Raw genomic sequence first — 22,122 nt, 5'->3', positions numbered from 1 at the left:
TAGTTTTTTATGTTTCAGAGGGAACAAATATTCTACAAACTAGAAGAGTAAAGGCCTGTTATATGGATTCTGTAAAAGAAAATATTTTTTACATAGGTAGAACGTGGATACAATGTGAGAACAGAAGCTGCTTAAAATGGAGACTGTTACTGCAAAATGATGTAGGAAATATTGATTCTAATGCATCATGGTACTGCTATATGAATATTGATCCACAGTTTAATAAATGTTCCGTTGCTGAAGAGTATTTTCCCAAGGAGTCTCAATTTCAAAAACATGGATTAAAATATATTTATTCAAAGTTTCCATTAGGAAGCTTGGTTCTGGCAAAAATGAAAACATGGCCAAGGTAAGGTTTTAAGAAGGTAAGCATTAATTACAGATAAATTAAAAAAACATTGTTGTGATAGAGATTACAAATGTTCTTAAATCTTAGGGGACATAATGATTTTCTATTTAGCTTCCATTACAGTCCTCCAATAATTTGTAATATAAACCGTGATGGCACAGTATTGCAGACTAACTCACTGCTCACTGTCAGGAGTCTGATTCTGAAGTTGGTAAAATGAGGATCCAGATTTTTGGAGGTAATATGCTGACTCTGTAAACTGCTTAGAGAGGGCTGTAAAGCACTATGAAGTGGTATATGCTATTGCTATTACTATAAACCAAAATATGTCAGAACAATATATTTATGAAAAAGAATTGTGGTTAGTAAAAGAAAATATTTTTGATAAACCTAAATATTGCCTCTAAATTTGTGAAAGAAACATGAGAAATATAGGAAATATAGTTATAGCATTTTGGGATTTCTCTCAAGAGATCAAATTAACAGCATAGTCTTAATATGCAAATTCATAGGGTGAATGTAATTCAGAGAATCCATCACAGAAGTTGTTGGCAAGCCTAAGAAAGTGGAGCACAAGATAGAAGAGGTGGGCTAGCGGGTCTGTGGATCCTCTGAATCCAATAATTAGAGTTCCCAGTTGGTTTCAGTAGGAAAGTGTATTTTTGAAACAATAACGACTTTATATTCTGAAAAAACTACTCATCTTCCATTCTTAGCAGTGTTTTATAAATATAGGATGGTCTATCTTTCATTTCCTATTAGCTTCTGTCTGCTTTTTTCCTCTCACTTACAATTGCTATAATGGTTACTCAATAAGTCTTTTGTTGATATGTCTCCAAACATATTACTTCTTAGGGAAATAAAGCGCTGAAAAAGATGCCTAGAGAGCGGTTGGAGGGCCAGCCGATCCGAATCCGACCGGACACTGGTGAGGTGTCATATTAAGACCTACCTAGTGGCGATAAAAGCGGCAAAATCTGTCTATTTTTCCACTCTTATCGCGTCAGCAGATAACCGCCCAGCCACCCTGTTTAGGGTGACCCGTTCCCTGCTTCATCTGGGAGCGAGGGAAGACCCCTTACAGGGTAGAGCTGAGGACTTTGTGCAATATCTGCATGACAAAATCGCTCAGATTCTAGAAGGATTGGACTCTAACTGGGTAGTTTCAGGCGGGGTGACTGAGGCGGGCCTTGAGAATGTTATCTGGGAGGAGTTTGATCCGGTGGTTCCCAAGGACATGGACAGGATTCTGGATAAGCTTAGTGCGGCCACATGTTTATTGGACCCATGTCCCTCCTGGTTGGTGCTGGCCTCTCGGGAGGTTACACGAGGCTGGCTCCAGGGGATTATTAACACTTCTTTGAGTGAGGGTGACTTCCCCGCTGCCTTGAAGGAGCCGCCCCGCTGCCTTGAAGGAACCCCCTCCTTAAGAAGCCGGCTGTATTAGCGAATTATCGTCCACTCTCCAACCTTCACTTTGTGGTGAAGGTTGTTGAGAGTGTGGTGGCGCAACAGCTCCCCCGGTACCTGGAGGAAGCGGTCTATCTAGATCCGTTCCAGTCGGGTTTCAGGCCTGGGCACAGCACGGAAACAGCATTGGTCGCGTTGGTTGATGATCTCTGGAGGGCTCGGGACAGACGCTGTTCTTCTGTCCTGGTCCTATTAGATCTCTCAGCGGCTTTTGATACTATCGACCATGGTATCATGCTGCGCTGATTGGAGGGGTTGGGGGTAGGGGGCACCGTGTTGCAGTGGTTCTCCTCCTTCCTCTCTGACCAGTCGCAGTTCGTGTTGATGGGGGGACAGAGATCGACCTCAAGGCGCCTTGTGTCGCAAGGGTCAGTTCTCTCGCCCCTTCTGTTCAATATTTATGTGAAGCCGCTGGGTGAGATCATCCGTGGTTTCGGGGCGAAGTGCCATCTGTACGCTGATGACAGTCAGCTGTACATGTCCACCCCGGACCACCCCAACGATGCCCTTGATGTGATGTCCCGGTGCCTGGAGGCCGTGCGGATCTGGATGGGGAGAAACAGGCTCAGGCTCAACCCGTCCAAGACCGAGTGGCTGTGGCTTCCGGCATCCCAATATAGTCAGTTGGTGCCATTGCTGACTCTTGGGGGCGAGTCATTAGGCCCCACAGAGAGGGCTCGCAACTTGGGCGTCCTCCTGGATACACGGCTGTCTTTAGAAGAGCATATGACGGCTGTGGTCAGGGGGACTTTTTATCAGGTTCACCTGATCCACCAGTTGCGCCCCTTTCTGGATCAGGATGCCTTACGCATGGTCACTCATGCTCTTGTCACGTCCCGCCTGAACTATTGCAATGCTCTCTACATGGGGCTCCCCTTGAAGAGCACCCGGAGGCTCCAACTGGTCCAGAATGCAGCCGCGCGGGTGGTTATCGGGGCGGCTCGGTGTTCCCATGTAACACCCCTCCTGCGTGAGCTGCACTGGCTCCTGGTGGTCTTCCAGGCGCGCTTCAAGGTATTGGTTACCACTTTTAGAGCGCTCGATGGCTTAGGACCCGGGTATTTATGAGACCGCTTCTGCTACCGATAGCCTCCCATCGACCAGTACGCTCCCACAGAGAGGGGCTCCTCAGGGTGCTGTCGGTCAAACAATGCCGACTGATGGCCCCCAGGGGGAGAGCCTTCTCTGTGGGGGCACCTACCCTCTAGAATGAGCTGCCCCCAGAGATACGGCGGATCCCGGATCTACGCACCTTTCATCGCACCCTAAAGACATTTTTATTCCAACAAGCTGGGCTGGCCTAACTCTTTTAAAGTGTTTTAATCTTTAAATTATTTAATTATGGGTTTTAATACAGGGGTGTTTTTTAATTGTGGGCCAAATTAATTTAATCGGATTTTAATATTGTTTTTAAATTTTGTATTTCTCCATTGAGAGTGGAGACAGCAGCCAGTGTGGGTACCACTCATCCAATCAGATTGAAGGACTGAGCCAGCCAATAATTTCAAGTCCCGCCCCTGTTGCCGGGCAGACCCAGCTTTGGCTCAGTCCTTCAGTTGGACTGGCGTGTGGGTCTATAGCTCTGACTGCTTTCTTCTAATTATCTGTCCCTTTGTGGAAATATTGGTGTTTTTTGGATCTGGACTGTTTTATGACGTTTCTCTGCTTCTCCCTATGGACTTGGTTGCCTTGGATTTCGTGAGTTTTTTTCCCTTTGGTTTCCTTGAGAACTTTTAATTCCCTGGTGTGAAGGTTTTGTTTTTTGTTTTTTGTTTTTTTGTTTTGTCCCTTTGGGGACCCCTGGGGGGCTTCCTGGACGTTCCTGCCAGGCTTGGCAGACCTTCGTTTCAGGATCTGGCCCTTCCTTCCTAGATCGCTTCGCCCAGGGGCTTGTAACCTTCGTAGCGGCCGTTTTTCGCGCCGTTTCTGTGGCGGTGGCCATTTTGTCGCCCTCCGCTCCGTTTCTGAACCTACCAGCCTTAAGAGAACTTTTCTGCCTGCGATTGGGACTTTAGACTGCTGGCCTCCCTCGCCCACTTTCCCTGGAGGCTGAATTTGCTGCCCTCATTGCTCCGGAGTCCTTCTCTCCTGTTTGGGCCCGACTTTGCTGCAGCGCTATTTTCGCCGCTCCGACGAACAGCTGAGCTAATTAGGGGCGTTTTTTCGACTGACGAGCAGCTAAGCAGAGGCTACAGATCTCTTCCTTGCGTACCTTGCTGCTACAACGCCTGGGCGGCTTCCTGACTATTTGATTATTGGGATCTTTGAGGTGGGGCTTCCGCCCCCCCCCCCAGCGACAGTTCTAAGCTGCTGGCATTTTCTGGAAGCTGTTGGCATATTCAGGGGCAACCTTTTGAACTGCAACTGACTGGGCTGGCTGTGCGGGTGTTTGTGGAGCTTAGCGCCCCCCTTCCTCTGGCTATTGGACTTGATTATATACCCGCTGCTCTGGCCAGCCTCCATTGCTGCCTCCCTAATTGCAGCGGCCATTTTGTGGAGTGACTGCGCTCCCCTGCCCTTCCCCCCCCTTGGAACGTGTATACAGGGCTTACAATTAGTGGAGTTGCCGCGCTCCCCAACCGGTCCTTATCTTGTGACTGCCTCGTCTGTCTTAGAATCCGTCATTATGCCGAAGTCATTGACCAAATCCAAACATGGTCGTAAAAACAGCTCTGCTTGTCAGAGGCAATCGGAGGATGAATCTGTCTCGCTTCATGATCCGGCACAGTCACAAGTTGCCCCTTCCTCTCATGCCCATCACAAGAGCAGGAAGCATAGCAGCGCGCAGGACAAAGTAGAAAAACGCAGGGACAGAGTCCTCACTCAACTTTGTGCAAAAGCGAACTCTGACCTTCAGGCTTCTGCGGCCTCTGCTTCGCTACAAGGTCCTCGACCGGTGACCCCGGACCAGCTGTCTCTCAGGGACTGCCCTGTCACTATCTCCACTTCAAATTTATGGGGCCCTGCTCCAGGGGACCTTGTCGATGCTCCGCTCCCGGACGAGGATGTTCCTGATATTACACCTCCTTTAGCCTCCTCTGCGGTTCCCTTGGTTCCGGTCCCACCTCCGGAGGCGGTAAATCCCCCTCTTCCTTCCGACCAATTGCAGAAGATGATTGAAGCGGCAGTGCAAAAGACATTGGCAGCGGGTCTTCGTCCCTCCAGCTTAGCCGGCTCTGTTCGGTCCGCCTCACCGGAACAGCCTCATTTTGCTGGTCTCGCTCCTTCCAGAGCGCTCCACTCTCCTTCTTGTTCCCAAGCTAGTCACTGCTCCTCTCTGTCGGACGTAGGCGATAGTGACTCTGGTCTGTCAGACGACGAGAATCTGCCGCCTGATCAGCCGACAACTACTGCCCTTTTTCCACAGGCCTTGTTCCGGTCTCTTCTGTTTAAAGCCGTCAATACGGCCCAACTTTCCTCTCCAGCTTCCCAACCTTCTGTTTCTGTACCTCCTGGGACTTTGGATCCGATGTTCGCTGAACCGACCAAACCGATTACAACCATTCCCACGCCTCCACTTTTCCTGGATGTCGTGAAGCGGCAGTGGGCTTCGCCGGGGTCAGCCCCTCTCCCGTCTTCATCTGACCGTACAAATTTCCATGTCGCATCTGAACTGGACACTCTTCTGCAGCTTCCATCAATTGATGCTCCTATCGCCGCTCTTCTGTCTTCGGCCACTGTTCCGGGCGATCCTGCTGAGAACTTACGACCTGATGAACGCCGTGCTGATATGGTCCTCCAAAGAGCTCATCTGGGGGCGGCCTGGGCCATCAAAGCGGCTTCCACGGCGTCTTTCTTTAACCGCACCACGTTGTTGTGGCTCCGCCAGTTACAAGAGAAATTGTCGCCGGAGGATGCTCGTATTAAGCATGACCTCAATAAGATTGTAGCAGCGGTTCAGTTCTCAGCGGACTCGACACTCGGCGCGGCTCGCTTTGCTGCAAAATCATTAGCCTCTGCTGTGACGGCTCGCCGTTTGACCTGGCTCCGACATTGGCAGGCGGATGCAAGGCATAAGTGGAAGCTCGCATCAGTCCCATTTGGGGGGTCCCGTTTGTTTGGGGAAGCTTTAGATCCCTTTTTGACCGAAACCAGGGACAAACGGAAGGTTTTGGCGGCGGCTTTCCGCAGGGGGGATTCCCGTTTCTCTCCGTATCCCCCTCGACCCCACCTTCGAGGTAATGATGCTGGAGGGCCCTCTTCCTCCTCCTTTCCCTCGCCCCGTCCGTACACACATTTTGGTAGGCATCGGGGCTCACAAGATAGAGGATTCCGGGGCAGATCGTTCGGGTCTAAACGGCCCTTTCGAGGGGGAGGAGGTCGTTTCATCCGTCGCCGGCGCTAATTACACTGCTAATCCTCCCATTGGCGGCAGATTGGCCATCTTCATGGCCGCCTGGGAACGGTCCACCTCTGATCAGTGGGTCCTAGCCACTCTTCGCTCTGGTCTTGCTATCGAATTTGTCTCCACCCCCCCTGACTCCTTTGTCTGTTGCACGATTTCTCGTAATTCGGAGAAAAAGTCCCTTATGGACGCAGCAGTTCAACATCTCCTGACCATTAGAGCTATTCAACTCGTCCCTACGGGCCAGGAGCGTCAGGGTTTCTATTCCCAGGTTTTCCTGGTTCCCAAATCTTCAGGGGGGTGGCGCCCCATTTTGGACCTGAAACGCTTAAATAGGTACGTGGTGTACCGTAAATTTAAAATGCAGTCTTTACAAACTATTCTAGCCGGTGTTCGGAGGGGCGATCTCCTCTCTTCCATAGACCTTACGGAGGCTTATTTGCACATCCCTATCCTTCCTTCCCATAGGCGTTTTTTGCGTTTTTGTTACGGGGGGGTCCATTATCAGTATAGGGCGTTGCCTTTTGGCCTCTCCTCGGCCCCCCGTACTTTTACGAAGGTGTTGGCTGTTTTAGCGGCATCTCTTCGTATCCGTTCTGTTAGACTTTTATGCTACCTCGATGATATTCTCCTGTTGTCCCCTTCTGTTGTTCAGGCAGTTTCGGATGTTCGCCTCACGGTAGAGACCTTGGCAGCCCATGGTTTCTCGGTTAATTTAGATAAGAGTCACCTCTCCCCTTCCACCAGTTTGGTCCATTTAGGGGCCCTTATCGACACTGTTCAGGGTAAGGTGTTTTTGTCCCCCGATAGACAGGCGGGTATCCGTCAGTTAATTTCCAAGGTGGAGGCTTGTAGGGCCGTTTCCCCTCTGGTCCTTTCCCAGTTGTTAGGGAAAATGATTTCTGCCATCTCCATAGTTCCCTGGGCACAGCTGCACGCACGGGAACTTCAATGGTTTCTCTTGCCGTTGCAGAAGGCGGGCAGAGGCACATCATCCAGGCCGGTTCCGGTCCCTCCTGCTGTTCGCCGATCCCTGCGGTGGTGGCGCTCCTCTGCCCTGGCTGCGGGGTCATTCTTCCTGGAACCTCAGAGGGTGGTAGTAACTACAGATGCCAGCCTCCTCGGCTGGGGGGCCCATTGTCAAGGTCAGTTGGCTCAGGGCACTTGGAGTCCGGCAGAGTCCCGCCGCCCGATCAACTGGCTAGAACTACAGGCGATCTTCCTGGCTCTCAGGGCCTTCCGGAATCTGGTCTCCAACTCCCACGTCCTCGTTCTGACGGACAATGTTGCAGCGAAAGCGCACCTGAACAAGCTGGGGGGGACCAGGTCGAGGTCGCTTCTCCTGTTGGCCCTGCGACTGGGATTCTGGGCAGAGCGGCACCTTTGCTCCCTCCGGGCAGAGCATATTTCCGGAGTGGACAACTCCCAAGTGGACTGGCTGAGTCGTCGTCGAGTGGACAACGCGGAGTGGCGCCTCCATCCACGGATCTTTCAGGAGGTGTCGCGTCGGTTCGGCATGCCGATCATCGACCTCTTCGCAACAAGCGCGAATGCTCATCTGCCACGGTTCTTTGCCCGGTTCCCAGATCCTCGGGCTGCGGGCGTCGACGCTCTTCGGATTTCATGGCCGGCGGGTCTTCTCTACGCTTTTCCCCCGACCTCACTCCTACCCAGGGTTGTTCGCAAGATCTTATACGAGCGGGCGGAAGTGTTCCTTGTAGCACCTCATTGGCCCCGGAGACCCTGGTATGCGGACCTTGTGTCCCTCTCGGTGGCCCCATCGTGGCGCATCCCCCTCGAGGACGACGTTCTGTCCCAGGGCGCTCTATTACACCCGGACCCCACCTGGCTCAACCTGACCGTTTGGCGGTTGAGCGGAACACTTTGACTGCAGTACATATTCCGCCAGACGTTATTCAGACATTGCAGGCCTCGCGCCGCCCTTCTACGGATCGGATTTATTCTGCCACTTGGCGTGCCTTCTGTTCCTGGTGTTCAGAGTCTGGCGTTTCTGCTCTTCAGCCATCCATTGTGGACATTTTATGCTTTCTGCAGCAGGGTCTGGCTCAAGGCCTCTCTTCCAATACGTTACGCAGGCATGTGGCCGCGCTGTCTTCGGTCCTGGTCTGCGGATCTCTACCATCATTGTCGCAACATCGCCTAATCCGGCGTTTTCTTCGAGGAGCTACGAATTTGTGTCCTCCTGTATTACACAGATATCCGACCTGGGATCTCCCTTTAGTATTGGAGTCGCTTACGGGACCTCCGTATGAACCTTTGCGAACTACTAGTCTCCGTCTACTCACCTGCAAGGTGGCCTTTCTTGTGGCGATAACGTCGGCCCGTCGTATATCAGAGATAGCAGCATTGTCTATCCGTTCTGACCTTTGTGTCTTTCATTCGGACCGTGTAGTACTCCGCTTGGACCCTACCTTCGTCCCGAAAATCAATTCAGTTTTCCACAGATCGCAGGAAATCATTCTGCCTAATTTCTGCCCGCATCCTGCTCATCCCCGGGAGCGCAGATGGCACTCGCTCGACGTACGGCGGGCTTTGCGGATCTACATTAAGAGGACATCTGTTTTCCGTCATTCGGAGTCGCTGTTTGTCTCATTTCTGCCCGTTTTCCAAGGGTGCAAGGTCTCCTCATCGGTTGTCGGTCGTTGGATTCGGCATACCATCGCCTCGGCTTACGACCTTCGTTCCCTTCCGCGTCCAGCTCGAGTGACCGCTCATTCCACCCGTAGCGCTGCTACAACCGCTGCATGGGCGACGCAGGCGCCTTTGTTTGAGATCTGCAGGGCGGCCACGTGGACTTCGCCGGTTCCCTTCATACGTCATTATCGATTGGACCAATTTGCATTGGCGGAGGCGGCGTTCGGACGACGGGTGCTTCAGCGTGTCGTTGCCGGGGAGACGGTTGTTGCTGACCAGCCGGTTCCCACCCTAAACTCGGGACAGTGAACTGGGGTATGTCCCACACTGGCTGCTGTCTCCACTCTCAATGGAGAAGGGGCGTTGGTCCTACCTGATACGCTCCTTCTCGTTGAGTGGAGACAGCAGCCAGACCCTCCCTTATCCGGCTGTGTCTTTTGTCTGTCCTTTTTTCTCTCTTTACTTACCTGGTGGCTTGCTGCCTTCTGTGCCCACACGCCGAGTCAGTCTTACGAGTCTTCGCCAAAGCTGGGTCTGCCCGGCAACAGGGGCGGGACTTGAAATTATTGGCTGGCTCAGTCCTTCAATCTGATTGGATGAGTGGTACCCACACTGGCTGCTGTCTCCACTCAACGAGAAGGAGCGTATCAGGTAGGACCAACGCCCCTTCTGTGTTTTATCTGTTGGCTGTTCACCGCCCCGAGTCCTTCGGGAGAAGGGCGGTATATAAATATAAACAATAAATAGATAGATAGATAGATAGATAGATAGATAGATAGATAGATAGATAGATAGAGCATAGACTTATGCATTTTATTTTTCTCTGGACTTATTTTTGAAAACATTTTATTTTAAGATGGCCTGGCATTCTTTCTCCTGATCCAATTGACGGTCAGTATGTGAAATATGATTTTAATGGAGATGTTGAAAGTCATCATGTAGAGTTTCTGGGGAATCCCCATTCCAGGAGTTGGACTGCCATAAAATACATTGATCCTTATCCTAGTTCATTTAAGGTAGGATTTTTTTAAAAAAAACACACCTCTAGATAAATCATTAAATTAAATTATTTAAATTCATAGGCTGCCTCTTATCTGCAGGTAAAATACTTTTTTTAAAAAAAGCCACACTATTGATGTACCAACAAGCTATGAAATATCAGTTTGGTTTGTGCGTGTGTCATTTACTAAAAACTGATAATTAATATTAGTAGTTTGGGTCCCAAGGAATCTTGATTGACCATTCAATAAATTACAGCTATTCTTCATGTGTCAGATAAATAATTCTTAGGATATTCCAAAGAAGATTAGAGTCCTACATGAAAGAGTTGTGCCATATATTTAAGCTGATTTTAGAAAAGGCCAGAATAGCATTATTGCTGATGCATACTGCATAATTAAGAAATGATACTAAAAAGAAGCCAATATGTTGTTTGTTGATTAAAGAAAGGCCTTCAATTATATTGTCAAGTAATGTGGCTCCAGAATTAAATCATATTTGATATGGAAAAAATATAAATTGAAGCAAATAAATAAAATATTTAAAATAAATATTTGAATAAAAGTGTTAATCTAGTAATATTTGACTAGATCAACCATAACTTGTTCTTTGGAGATTGTTCCTTAAATAAATGGAATGTCAAAGTCGATATGGTTCTGAAAAGTACATTTTTTGGAATTTAAAGCTTCATAGTCTTAAAGTAATTTATATAGATAGTTGCATGACTTCTGAGAACATTTTGCTTAGAGCTTCCCTCAAATGCCTTTTGAGAAAGCAGAGTAGTGGTATGAAGTTAGTTGCACGCTACTTACGTTGAGTAGTTGAACTGTGATGCTCTTTCATCTTTTTAATATTCAGCATTCAGAAGCAGTTTTTAAAGAGCGAATGTCAAGTTCCATAACCTTTTCTATGTTATCAAAATTGAGTGTTAGTTTTGGTGGCATAGAAAAGCTGCTCAAATCTTTAATGCTTTTTTCCCTTTAGTTCAGTAAAGGTTTTTCCTTTTATTGGATTATCTTTTCTGTAGCTAAAACTCCTGCCAATCACTTAGTAATTTGATAAAGTGCCCTTAAATCTCCTCTTATTTCTGCCATTTCCAATTCAAATGTCTGCCTATCAATAAATGGTTTTCTGTCCTCTCTGAACTTTTGAATAATGTCTTCTTTTATTCTTTCTATCCTTCTCTTCTTAGCCCCATTTTCTTGTTATGCAACATTGCAAGACTACTCCTTCCTTCTTTTATCAAATTCAAGGCCAATTGTTATAGGTCTTAGAATTGATTTCTCAGCCACTTTCCATTTTATTAATGGAGATACAGAAAAATATTGAAATTGATTTAAGAAATATATTTTTATTTATTGTTGTCTCTTCCATATACTAGAATCTTGTTCAATTTTCAGAATGCATAGAAAAAAAGAAATGGTTTAGCTTCAACTGTACCAGCTTACTTGAACTCTACTGGCCACCAGTCATGAATATAATAAATATGTGACTTTTTCAGGAGAATCTTTAAAATAGAAATAACCAACTTCTAGAACTTCAAGTTCAGGTATAGTTGAAAAAGTTCTTCCTATTTTATGGACAGAAAAGATGGCTTTGTTCTAATACTAAAATATGTACAGAATTTGGCTGGACAGTGAATTTTATTTCAACATTGAAGACAACACAGTATCTCCCATATACTGTATAAGGATAATGGAGTAGCTTGAAGGCCACAGAAAACTGGACACAGTATAAAAAAAACCTTGTTTGATCTGGGCTGTTTAACTTGATATGTTCTGTGCCTTTCCTTCTCTGTATCTCTTTCTGTTCATATATTAGTTTAGATCAAGTAAGCTGGCTGAACTGGGCCAGTTGGAATGTGGAGACAGGAAATGAAATGAAAAACTCTTGCTTTCTCTTCATCAGGAAATGAGCTAGAATAAAATACTTTTAAAACTTTACCTTTTTGCTATCTTATATATTCATATATTTGCCAGGCAATTAATATTTTACCCATCTTAGGCAGAGAATGAACTGATATTTAAATTGCAAGGCTGTTTTGTTTTTGTTGTTTTTTTGTTTTGTTTTTGCTGCTTTCTCCTCCTCTTCCATTTTACAGACATGAATTGTCTTGAAATGGCAATTATCTAACCACAGAAGCAACAGGTGCATGCTGATCACAATGAAATGTGACGATCTTATATATTTTCTTCTTTAAATTTTACCTACTGCTTCCAATCTCTTGTCTGAGGTTTCTGTTTATTTCTGATACTTTTTTTAAATTCACATATTCACTGAAACATTAACAAGTATAATTTTAGCATTTCACAATATTGCATGCATTATAAAACATTTGCCTTAAAGGCAATCCTTTAGACCTGACCATTTAAAACCTCACATTAAGTATATGCTGTGCAGGTTAAAGCCATATAGCTTAGTAGGCTGTTATTCCTGATCTGGTGTCTAAGATAACACCACCACCCCAAATTATTTGTCATTGTGGCTGAAGATTATGAAAATTACTGGATGGGCATATGCAATCTTTTTGGGTAATTTTATTAAGTATTACAATAAAAAATATGCAAATCAAAAGGATAAAAAGAAAACACTAAAAAATATGGAAAAAAGAAAGAATAAGGATGTAGTTAGTTTACTTTATTGATTAGCCCATGGACCATATCAAAGTGCAAAGTTCCAAACCCAAATTATTGCTAAACCCTGATAAAAACAGTTTAAAATGGAATTGGAATAAAATACAATAATTTAATATATGGATAAATAAAATATGATAAAATTATATTTCAGTGTCACCCCTACAATCTACCCCAATCAGTCCCACATATGCTGATCTCAGCTGAACCATTTTGCTCAAATACTGTACTGTATTAAATGTTGTTTTCAAATTCTGGCCGCACATAAGGTAAGTTGTTTTGTTACAGGATTCCCAATGGATCATTCATTTAGTACAAGGGTGTTAAACTCACATTGTCATGGCAGCATCAGGTGATGTATCAAAACTTTCCCCCCCATCACTAAACCATGGGTGTGGTCAGTGTATGATGCATCCAGCCCATGGGCTGGGAGTTTGACAGCCCTACTTTAGTATATAGACAGAGGTACCTGTCTCTCACACTCTTATACAGGCAACAATCAAATAGGATGTGAACCAGGTCTTCTACTTCTGCTGCTCCGCAAATGCAGAGACATCCATTGAAGGGTATAGAATGGAATCTCCCATATCTGACCATTGTGTAAAGCTGTTCGAATCTCTCTCACGTAAATATCTCCCTTAGATTTTTTGGCAGTTGTAACTTTAAATAGCTGTCTATTTGAAAAGTACATTTGTATTTGCTCAGCCATTTCAAATTACCAACCTTACTAAGAATAGCTATATCATTTTGCACTTCTACATCTTTAATTCTTTGGGCAGCTCTTTTTTTAGCTTGTTCCCCTGTTACGCAAAAGACAGGAAGGCCACAGCTACTTACAAAATTTATCAGTTTAGTAATCCAAGAGGTTTGTGATTGTGATTTTATCTGCTCTAATAAGCATAACTTGGAGAGTCTATCAGTCTCCATTTTGTTGATTTTGTGCCAATAGTTATATTCTCTGATTTTGGATAGTGCATGAATTGTATAAATTCCCAATTCAGCTCTAACTGCTGCAGCAGATGTCCTTAGATTTACATCCAAAATACATCTCAAGTGCTGGGACTATGTTTGTTCTAATACTGTGTTTGAGTATAGATCCCAAACATCTGCTCCATACAAAAGCATAGGGGTAATCTTAGTTTTATATACTTTAATTAATAGGGCTAGGAACCAATAAGAATATAGTATAGAAAAACAAAAGAAATATAGAAAAATGACTTCCCATTTCATCACAATTAATATACAATTTTTTGCAGTTTATCTTTTCTTAAAGTATAATAAATCTCTTCATATCTCACTACTTACCGTATTTTCTGGCGTATAAGACGACTTTTTAACACATGAAAATCTTCTCAAAAGTCGGGGGTCGTCTTATACGCTGGGTGTAGTTCTCCTGTAACCAGGCAGACCAGCCCGAAAGGCTCTGACGAGCCTTAAATGGCTCTGGCGATCCCAGCTCTGGCGATCCCAGCTGAGTTCCCTGCAACTCAGCTGGGATCGCCAGAAACCACGTAAAAGGAAAAAAGTTTTTTCCCTTTTACTCTGAGGATCCCAGCTCTGACAATCCCAGCTGAGTTCCCTGCAACTCAGCTGGGATCGCCAGAACCATGGCTCTGACGGTCCCAGTTCTGACGGTGGATCCCATCCCAGCTGAGTTCCCTGCAACTCAGCTGGGATGGCCAGAGCCATGTAAAAGGGAAAAAGTTTTCCCCCTCCAGTTTGCTTACCTCAGCTGCTAGTCCCAACGCTTGCCTTGCTTTGCTTGCCTGAATCTATTCAGGCAAACAAGCAACTCCCTGCCTGCAATCAAGCAAGGAGTTAGTTGTGGACTTCAACTCCCAGAATTCCTCAGCCAGCAAAGCAAAGCTGGCTGAGGAATTCTGGGAGTTGAAGTCTACAAGTCTTAAAGTTGCCAAGGTTGGAGACCTCTGTTCTATTGGGTAAGTTTTTTTCCCCTTTGGGAGCTTTAAAAAAAATAGTCAATTGGGGTTTTTTTAGTTGTTCTTTTTTAGACCTAGCCATTTAAAGTTTAGGAAGTTTTAAATTTAGCTTTCATATAAAAATAAAAATAAAATAAAATGAAACAATATTTGTGCAGCTTTCTGCTGCACAACTGTTTCACTCCAACTACACAAACACACAAAATCTCACAAAGCTGTATGTGGAATTTTGTGTGTGTGAAGTGTGAAAGTTGGTTTTTTGGACTTTTTGTGGCTGTGTGAGGTTCCTGCTTGTTGCAGGGGCCATTTTGGGTCTAGCACAGCTGCTTTTACATTGTGGGTGAGCCAGTTGTGTTGTGTTGTGTGTGTTTCGAGTGTGAAAGTTTTTTGGGGGGGCTTTTTGTGGCTGTGTGAGGTTCCTGCTTGTTACAGGGGCCATTTTGGGTCTAGCACAGCTGCTTTTACATTGTAGGTGAGCCAGTTGATGTTTTTTAATTTTTATTTGGTGTGCATTGGAAGAGGGGCAGTCTTATATGGCGAGTATAGCCCAAACCCTATATTTTAACAGGAAAAGTTGGGGGTCGTCTTATATGCCCAGTTGTCTTATACGCCGGAAAATACGGTACCTATAAACAAATTCTTAAAGTCTGATCAGCAAATGTCCATTGAAGGTTAACAGAGATAACAATGAATGTATTTTAATCTTGATCAAATAAACCAATCTTATATTTTTTCCATTTATTTTTAACAACCTTAATCTATAATTCCTTCAAATAATGTCCTAGAACTTTATTTCTTTTCATTTTCTCCTATCACAAAATTCTCCAAATTTAGTGTTTCTTTTTAAAATTTAATATAGAAAAGTTATCCATCTTTTGTTATATCTCTTTTAAGCAAGTATCTTTCAGTTCTATGAGATTTATATTTGAACAAATATACATAAACTTGCAGTTATTCTCTTCGGTGGGAAAAATGCTTTTAAAAGTAAAAAAAAAAGCCTCTGATGATTGTGCTGGGCATTGGGGGGGGGGCAGGGATTTTTGCTACTGGTTCTCCGAACCACCTGCCTCCATCGTTACCGGATAGGGTGATCTGTTCCGAACTGGAAGCGTTTCACCCCTGGGAGAAAGAGAAAACACAAAACACCAGTGCAAACTGGCTGCAGGACCTGACAGCAGACAACAGTAATCTGCCAGAGCAGGAACCAATTACCATCACAGTAATAGAAATCTGCAGCAGGTCAAGAACACGAAGAGCTGATTTTTTAAAGGATACATTCATATGACTCATGAGGTATCTTGAATTTTTAAATAGATGGGATATAAGTTACAATTAATTAAACATTCCTATTGAAGCAACAAAAAATTAAATTGGGCTAAAAATCAAATAACTGCAAGTTTATGTATGTTTGTTCAAAAATAAATCTCATAGAACTGAAAGATACTTCCTTCTAACAAAGTTTGTATAGGCTTGAAGCCCATGCTTAAATTCAATCCAAGTTTACTAAAAAACTATTAAAATATTAGTTTAAATTTTAATCATCCATATATACATATCATTAATAACATCAGTAAAATGTAATCATGAAGTAATAGAAATTTAGAAAATGTAGATTAATATAAACTCAGTTTTTTAAAAACATATATAACATTCTTATGATGCTACTGGTAGTTGTATTTCAGAACCCTTGCAGCATTTTAAAATCATTTTCACAAATATAGAAGTGACTAATAATCTCCAAATACATTTGGATGTTACATGGATATTTATAATAATTTTCATTCAATTTTTTTGAGTGACTAGCAGAGTAGATATTAAGTAATTGATATTGATGAAGATGTGGATCACATATATTTATAGAATTGACCTGAATAGTGAATAATCCATTGTAGTGATGCATCTTCAATATAAATTCAAAATAGCACCAAGAAAAATACCTAAGTAAATAGCCAAGAAATTATGCAAAACGCAGTAGAAGGTAATTCATGTTTAATTTAACTGAAATTTAAGAGATATTTATGGAAGGTGCCATTTTATAGTAAGTGAAAATTTTGATGGAACAAAATGTTTTTCAGCAGCTCTATATCTCCACTCTTAGTCTATTTTAACTGAACAACTTATATTTTATTCTGTTCTAGTCATATTATTTTAGAATAACAAAAAGGAATCCATAGTGGTTGTTTTCTTGCAGATGTTTTATTAGCCAAACTAGTGTAACATCATCAGAATAATAGTGTTCCACCACAAGGTGGCACACATTGATTAATAAATTGAATTTCTGTTACCTATGTTCCATATTTTTTCTCACTTTATTAGAAACTTATTATATGCTAGTATTATATTGAAAATGATTTAATCTCTGCAAAGATATAACGTTGTATCATAATTAAAATATGCATCATTTACAGAGTTATTGTGAAGTCGTTCAAGCAATATTGTCTCCTCACAGGCTCCATTTACATCTCATAGAAAATTGTAAGAACTTTGAAGAAAGCAAAGTGGAAATGAAATGTTCACTAGAGCTTTCTTTCCAAAGCAAGTTCCCACCACCAGATCAAGATACTCAAGCCAGCTGCTATTTAGCATAGTTCATTCCTTTCATCTATGACAAAAATCAATATGAACATATTTTTACAAAATCACTAGATTTTGTCATCTGTTTTTATTTTGGCCAGCACATCTTCCCATTGATTGAAACTGGCAGTTCGCCTCCCTTCTCTTGTTAGCATAGCACTAACCAAAACTGATACATTTTAAGTGAATTATTATTTATTCATTACTTAATAATTGAGATAATATAAATTACATTTCCCCTGATAATTAGGTATTATTTGCCTGAAAAAACTGTATTAAAGCATTTATTTCATAGGAAACCTAGCCTATCATTTTTTAAAATATCAGCAACATATGAAATGCTGATACTTGAGAAGTCTGAAAAATATTGATCTGTGCTTTTATTACTTAACAGTAGATAACATACTACAAAAGCTATAATGATAAAAGAAGCAGGCATTATATAAAGTCATGCACCTTGGAATTTCTGTGCAAGACTTTTTAAAAAGTTATTCACAGAAGCGATGCTGCAGCACACACTGATAAGGATAAAATCTGACAACACATCCTAATTATCAAAACTATTTGTATAGCACATCTGGATGAATCATAGTCTATTGTATTAACCCAATCTTTTTCATTTGTGTGACACAGTGAATCATATATTATCAGATGAATGCATATAACACACAGGTTTATACTTCAATATATTATTTCCCTAAAGCAGTTGATCGAGGAAAATGATGCCAACTTAAAAGAGATTTAAGGTTAAACGTTATTTTAAGAAAATAAGCTGGGGAGTATGTCAGGTACCAGAATAGTGAGGCAGATATTGCTGTAATAAGGAGAAAATTATACAGTATAACTCCTACAAAATAAAGATATTTAAATATATGTATCTTTTTATAATCTTAACTTGCTTTATTAGATAACTTTAATGTAACAAAATCTAAAAGATTTCTAAGTCTCTTCAATGAGCAAGGTGTTACAATGTCAGATATTGTTGAAGAACAAAGAAAGTTTGCTAATATAATACTTCATTTGCAAGGATTCAAAGGGTAAATATATTTTTACTGGTCATATTTATTTTAAAAATCAAAGGAATTAAAGTTAATATATTTGTTTTCAAATTATTCAGACAACAAGGCAAAATTATGTAAATAGAACCAAGTGCAGAAATCTAACAAAACATTCCAATTTATTATAATTTCACTTGATTTTTTTTTTGTTAAAAGATTACAGACATGATTTTCCTTCTGTTCTTGTTGCTTTACATTTAGTTTGATTTATTACATAGCAAATATACCAGCTAGTTTCCCCTATTTAAAAAAATTACCTATTTGGAATATTTAGGAGTTGATGAATTAAAGGAATGCTAATATTTAATTTTGCTGAAGATTTCACTGAGAGGAATAAATATGAGACAAAACAACAGCATTCATCTGGCTATGGCTTGAATGTCAGAAAAATAAAATAAATTGTATTAGAAATATTTGATAACACAATGTAAGTATTGAACTTGCTTAAATCATATGTACTTTTGGCTCAGATAACCAATAACTGTGTCAGTAGTAATTAAAGAATGTGAGTATATAATTAGTTCAAAACTGGAACAATTGTCAAAACATATACAAAAGCTAAACTGACCTGTTTTCTGTGTTTCCCAGAATAAATATTTAAAACTGTGGATTCTGTTTTTTCCCCATACAGACTGATATACCTCATATCTTTCCACAGGGAAAATATCTAACTGAAACTCCTATACTTTAGTCCAGAGTTGTTGATAACAGGATGGTAAAAATAGAAAGTATCAATAACTTCTAACCCATTATCTTTATTATTAAAGGAGTTATAATTTTTGGTTTCTGCATAAGTAGTGGCTCAGTACTGAATTCAGCTGTTAATGCCTAGCAACAAGCTAAAGACATTTCTGTTAGATTTATTTAATACCAAAACATAAAGGTAATGCTCTGAGCTTAAATTGCTTTGTTGTCTAGGTTATGAACCTGAATACTTATAAACAGTAAATATTTATTTCAGATATACTACATGTTGCAGTACATCTTTTGATGTGCAAATATTGCACTGCATTGTATAATATTTTATTCCCCCCCCCCAAGATTTCAGTAAGACAATTCTCTGCAGTGAAAATGTAAGAAAGGTCGAATAGTAACTAAAACAAATAGCAGAAGCAGCTCTAAGTACAAAATCATATTGTTTCCATAGTCCTGCTTCAAGAGATTTAGTCAATTATATTAAAATCATATTTACTTATTAACATATTGTAAGATGTTGTTTTTAACATTAGATTCTTGAATAAACTATACTGAGTTCACACAAGCCTTGACCATACAAGCCATATTATGATATAGTACACTGTACGGAGACTCTATTTCCTTATGTTGAATTTCTCATTATTTCCCATGTCAGTAGAGAAGCTGAATGCTTTCTCATTAGGCATTCTTTTTTTCACAGTTTTCACTTCAGAAAATATATTTCTAACTCATTCAAAACAAATCAACGTTTATCAAGCTAACCAGAGATAATACAAAATTAAGAATAGACATGTTAGTTGGTTACTTCCTATATCCATGTTTAAACTTTATTGCTATAAATTTCTGTAGAGATATTTTATAATGAGTTGTTTGTAGCTGACCTAAGAATCTACAGTGTAAACATGTTAACCTTATTAACCATAAGATCCAGTTGTAAAGAGACTTACTGTCCTACAAGAAATGCTGTAAGTTTTATGTTTGAACCAAAAAAAGCAAATGTCCTTTCTTTTGTTTTAAAAAGGAAAAAAGGGTTTTTCTTTAATAGCACCTCAAATTTGCTACACAAGTTCTTTTTCTCGGTCTCTGTCGCTTTCTCTACTCCCCCCCTCCACAGTTTCCCAAATTAAAATAATGCCTTTTTATAAAATTAAAATAATTTCAAGTTTGATTTAAATTGCATGTTCATTGTTTCTGCAGCTGTTTATATAATACATATAACTAACCACATGTATTGTAAAAAAATAATTTTTAGCATTTTATACTGAGAAGTTTAGAAAAATAATGATGTATTTAATATAAATTACTAATATAGCTGGATATATATTTATATGTATATTCCTTAGGCAGATGTGTGTAAGAAGAAAAAAGCCTGGTATGAAAGTGCATTGGAAGAGGCAAACAAATTATTTGCATGTTCTACTCAGCAAAGGCTCGACATATGCTATCTATCAAAAAAAGGTACAATTATCTGAACTTTTATTTGTTATTATACACAAACATTTGAATTTCTATTTGTGAAAATATTTTCCTAGTAATTGTGGCATAAATTGGTTCACAATGAATAAAGGCTTGTGACAAAAGTAAAAAATAACAAAAAAAAGCTTCTTCCAACATGTTAAAAACAAGAAAAAAGTCAAGGAAACAATTGATCCATTGCTGGGAGAAAGTGGCAAAAAGGTGACAAGCAACAGAGAGAAAGCAGAACTACTTAACTCATTTTTTGCATTTATCTTTACACAAAGAGGAAAAAACAGTCCAACCTATCAAAAACAGCACCATAAAAAGTAGATTAGGAACACAAGTTAAAATGGGAAAGAAAATGGTAAGTGAACACCTGTCTATCTTAGACAAGTTCAAATCACCAGGACCGGATGGATTACACCCCAAGGTTCTGAAGGAACTGGCAGACATGATCTCAGAACCACTGAACTAACTTTCAAAGATCCTAGAGCACCAGGGAACTGCCAGAGGACTGGAAAAGAGCTGATGTAGTTCCCATCTTCAAAAAAGGAAAAAAACATAGATCCAGGAAACTACAGACCTATCAGCCTGATCTCAATACCAGGGAAGATTCTGGAAAAGATAATCAAGCAACAGATCAGCGAACACCTAGAAGCAAACAAAGTAATAACCAAAAGCCAACATGGGTTTGTCAAAAATAGATCATGCCAGACTAATCTTATTGCATTCTTTGACAAGGTGACAAAATTAGTGTACCCGAGGAATACTGTCGATATAATTTACTTGGACTTCAGTAAGGCATTTGATAAAGTAGACCATAACCTACTACTAGATAAAGTAGAAAAATGTGGGTTAGACAGCATCACCACCAGATGGATTCGTAACTGGCTGACCAACCGCAATGTGTAGTCCTCAATGGAACTGCATCTACATGGAGGGAAGTATGCAGTAGAGACCCCAAGGCTCTGTTTTAGGCCCAATACTCTTCAACAACTTCATCAATGACTTGGACGAAGGGAGAGATAGGAACTCATCAAATTTGCAAATGACACCAAGCTGGCAGTAATAGCCAACACTCCAGAATAGGGGTCTGCAACCTTAAACATTCAAAGAGCCACTTGGGCCAGTTTCCCACAAAAAAACAAAATACCGGGAGCCACAAAATCTGGGTGGGTGTGGCCAACTCAACATCACTCGCTCCCACCCAGTCGCATGACACCCCCTAGCCACACCTACCCAGGTTCTGTGGTTCCAGGTATTTTCATTTTAAATGCTCTTTCCCCCCTCTCTTTCTCCCTCTCCCTCTCTCATCTCTTTCTCTCTCCCTCTCTCTCTCTCCCTCTCATCTTTCTCCCTGTTTCTTTCTACCTTCCTCTTTCTTTTTCTCTCATCTTTCTCCTTCTCTCTTTTTTCTCTCTCATCTTTCTCCTTTTTCTCCCTCCCTCTCTCTTTCTTCCTCTTTCCCTCTCTCTTTCATCTTTATCCCTCCCTCCCTTTCCCTCTTTCTCATCTTTCTCCCCCATCTCTCTCTTTATTTCCCAGATAAATGAAGCTCTTTCGTCCCCCTGGTGTGGCTCCCTGTCAACTGGCTGGCCCTCCGCCCCTCGCCCTCCCCTCCTCCTCACTCCTCACCTGACCTGAGAAGAGAAGGACGGTGGAGGTGGATGGAGACTCTCTCTGTGTTTCAGAGTGGAAGCGAAGTGCCCCTCTGTTTGCCTCTTTTTCCGTCCCTTATCGGGAGACGGATGACTTTCTCCACTCCGAGACACCAACTGGGCCACCCCAGCTGATGCTCTGCATCGTAATGGTCTCCATGAGGAGAAGGAGGGGACGCAGTCTCCCCCATTGTGCAGCATGCTAAGGAATAAGAATATGGGGAGACACACGACTTTCTCCATCCCGAGACACTGGCTGGGACACATCTCCCCATATTCCTCTCTCC

At 41.9% G+C, this 22,122-nt stretch overlaps 1 protein-coding gene across 1 annotated transcript in view; it reads left to right on the top strand.

Annotated features, from left to right (window-relative positions):
- Nucleotides 1-267: 267 nt before the first annotated feature.
- Nucleotides 268-22,122, top strand: part of ZCWPW2 (zinc finger CW-type and PWWP domain containing 2) — a 70,348-nt gene continuing 48,493 nt past the window's right edge. Inside the window, exons 1-2 of the mRNA XM_087892539.1 lie at nt 268-349; nt 20,063-20,177. Of these exons, the coding sequence (XP_087748665.1) occupies nt 341-349; nt 20,063-20,177 (124 nt within the window). The 5' untranslated portion in view covers nt 268-340. The remainder of the gene's footprint in view (nt 350-20,062; nt 20,178-22,122) is intronic.

Source organism: Pantherophis guttatus, chromosome 4 (genome assembly GCF_059756535.1).
Source record: "Pantherophis guttatus breed Tessera chromosome 4, ASM5975653v1, whole genome shotgun sequence".
Classification (NCBI taxonomy): Eukaryota; Metazoa; Chordata; class Lepidosauria; order Squamata; family Colubridae; genus Pantherophis; species Pantherophis guttatus.
This window is presented reverse-complemented; position numbering and strand designations above follow the sequence as displayed.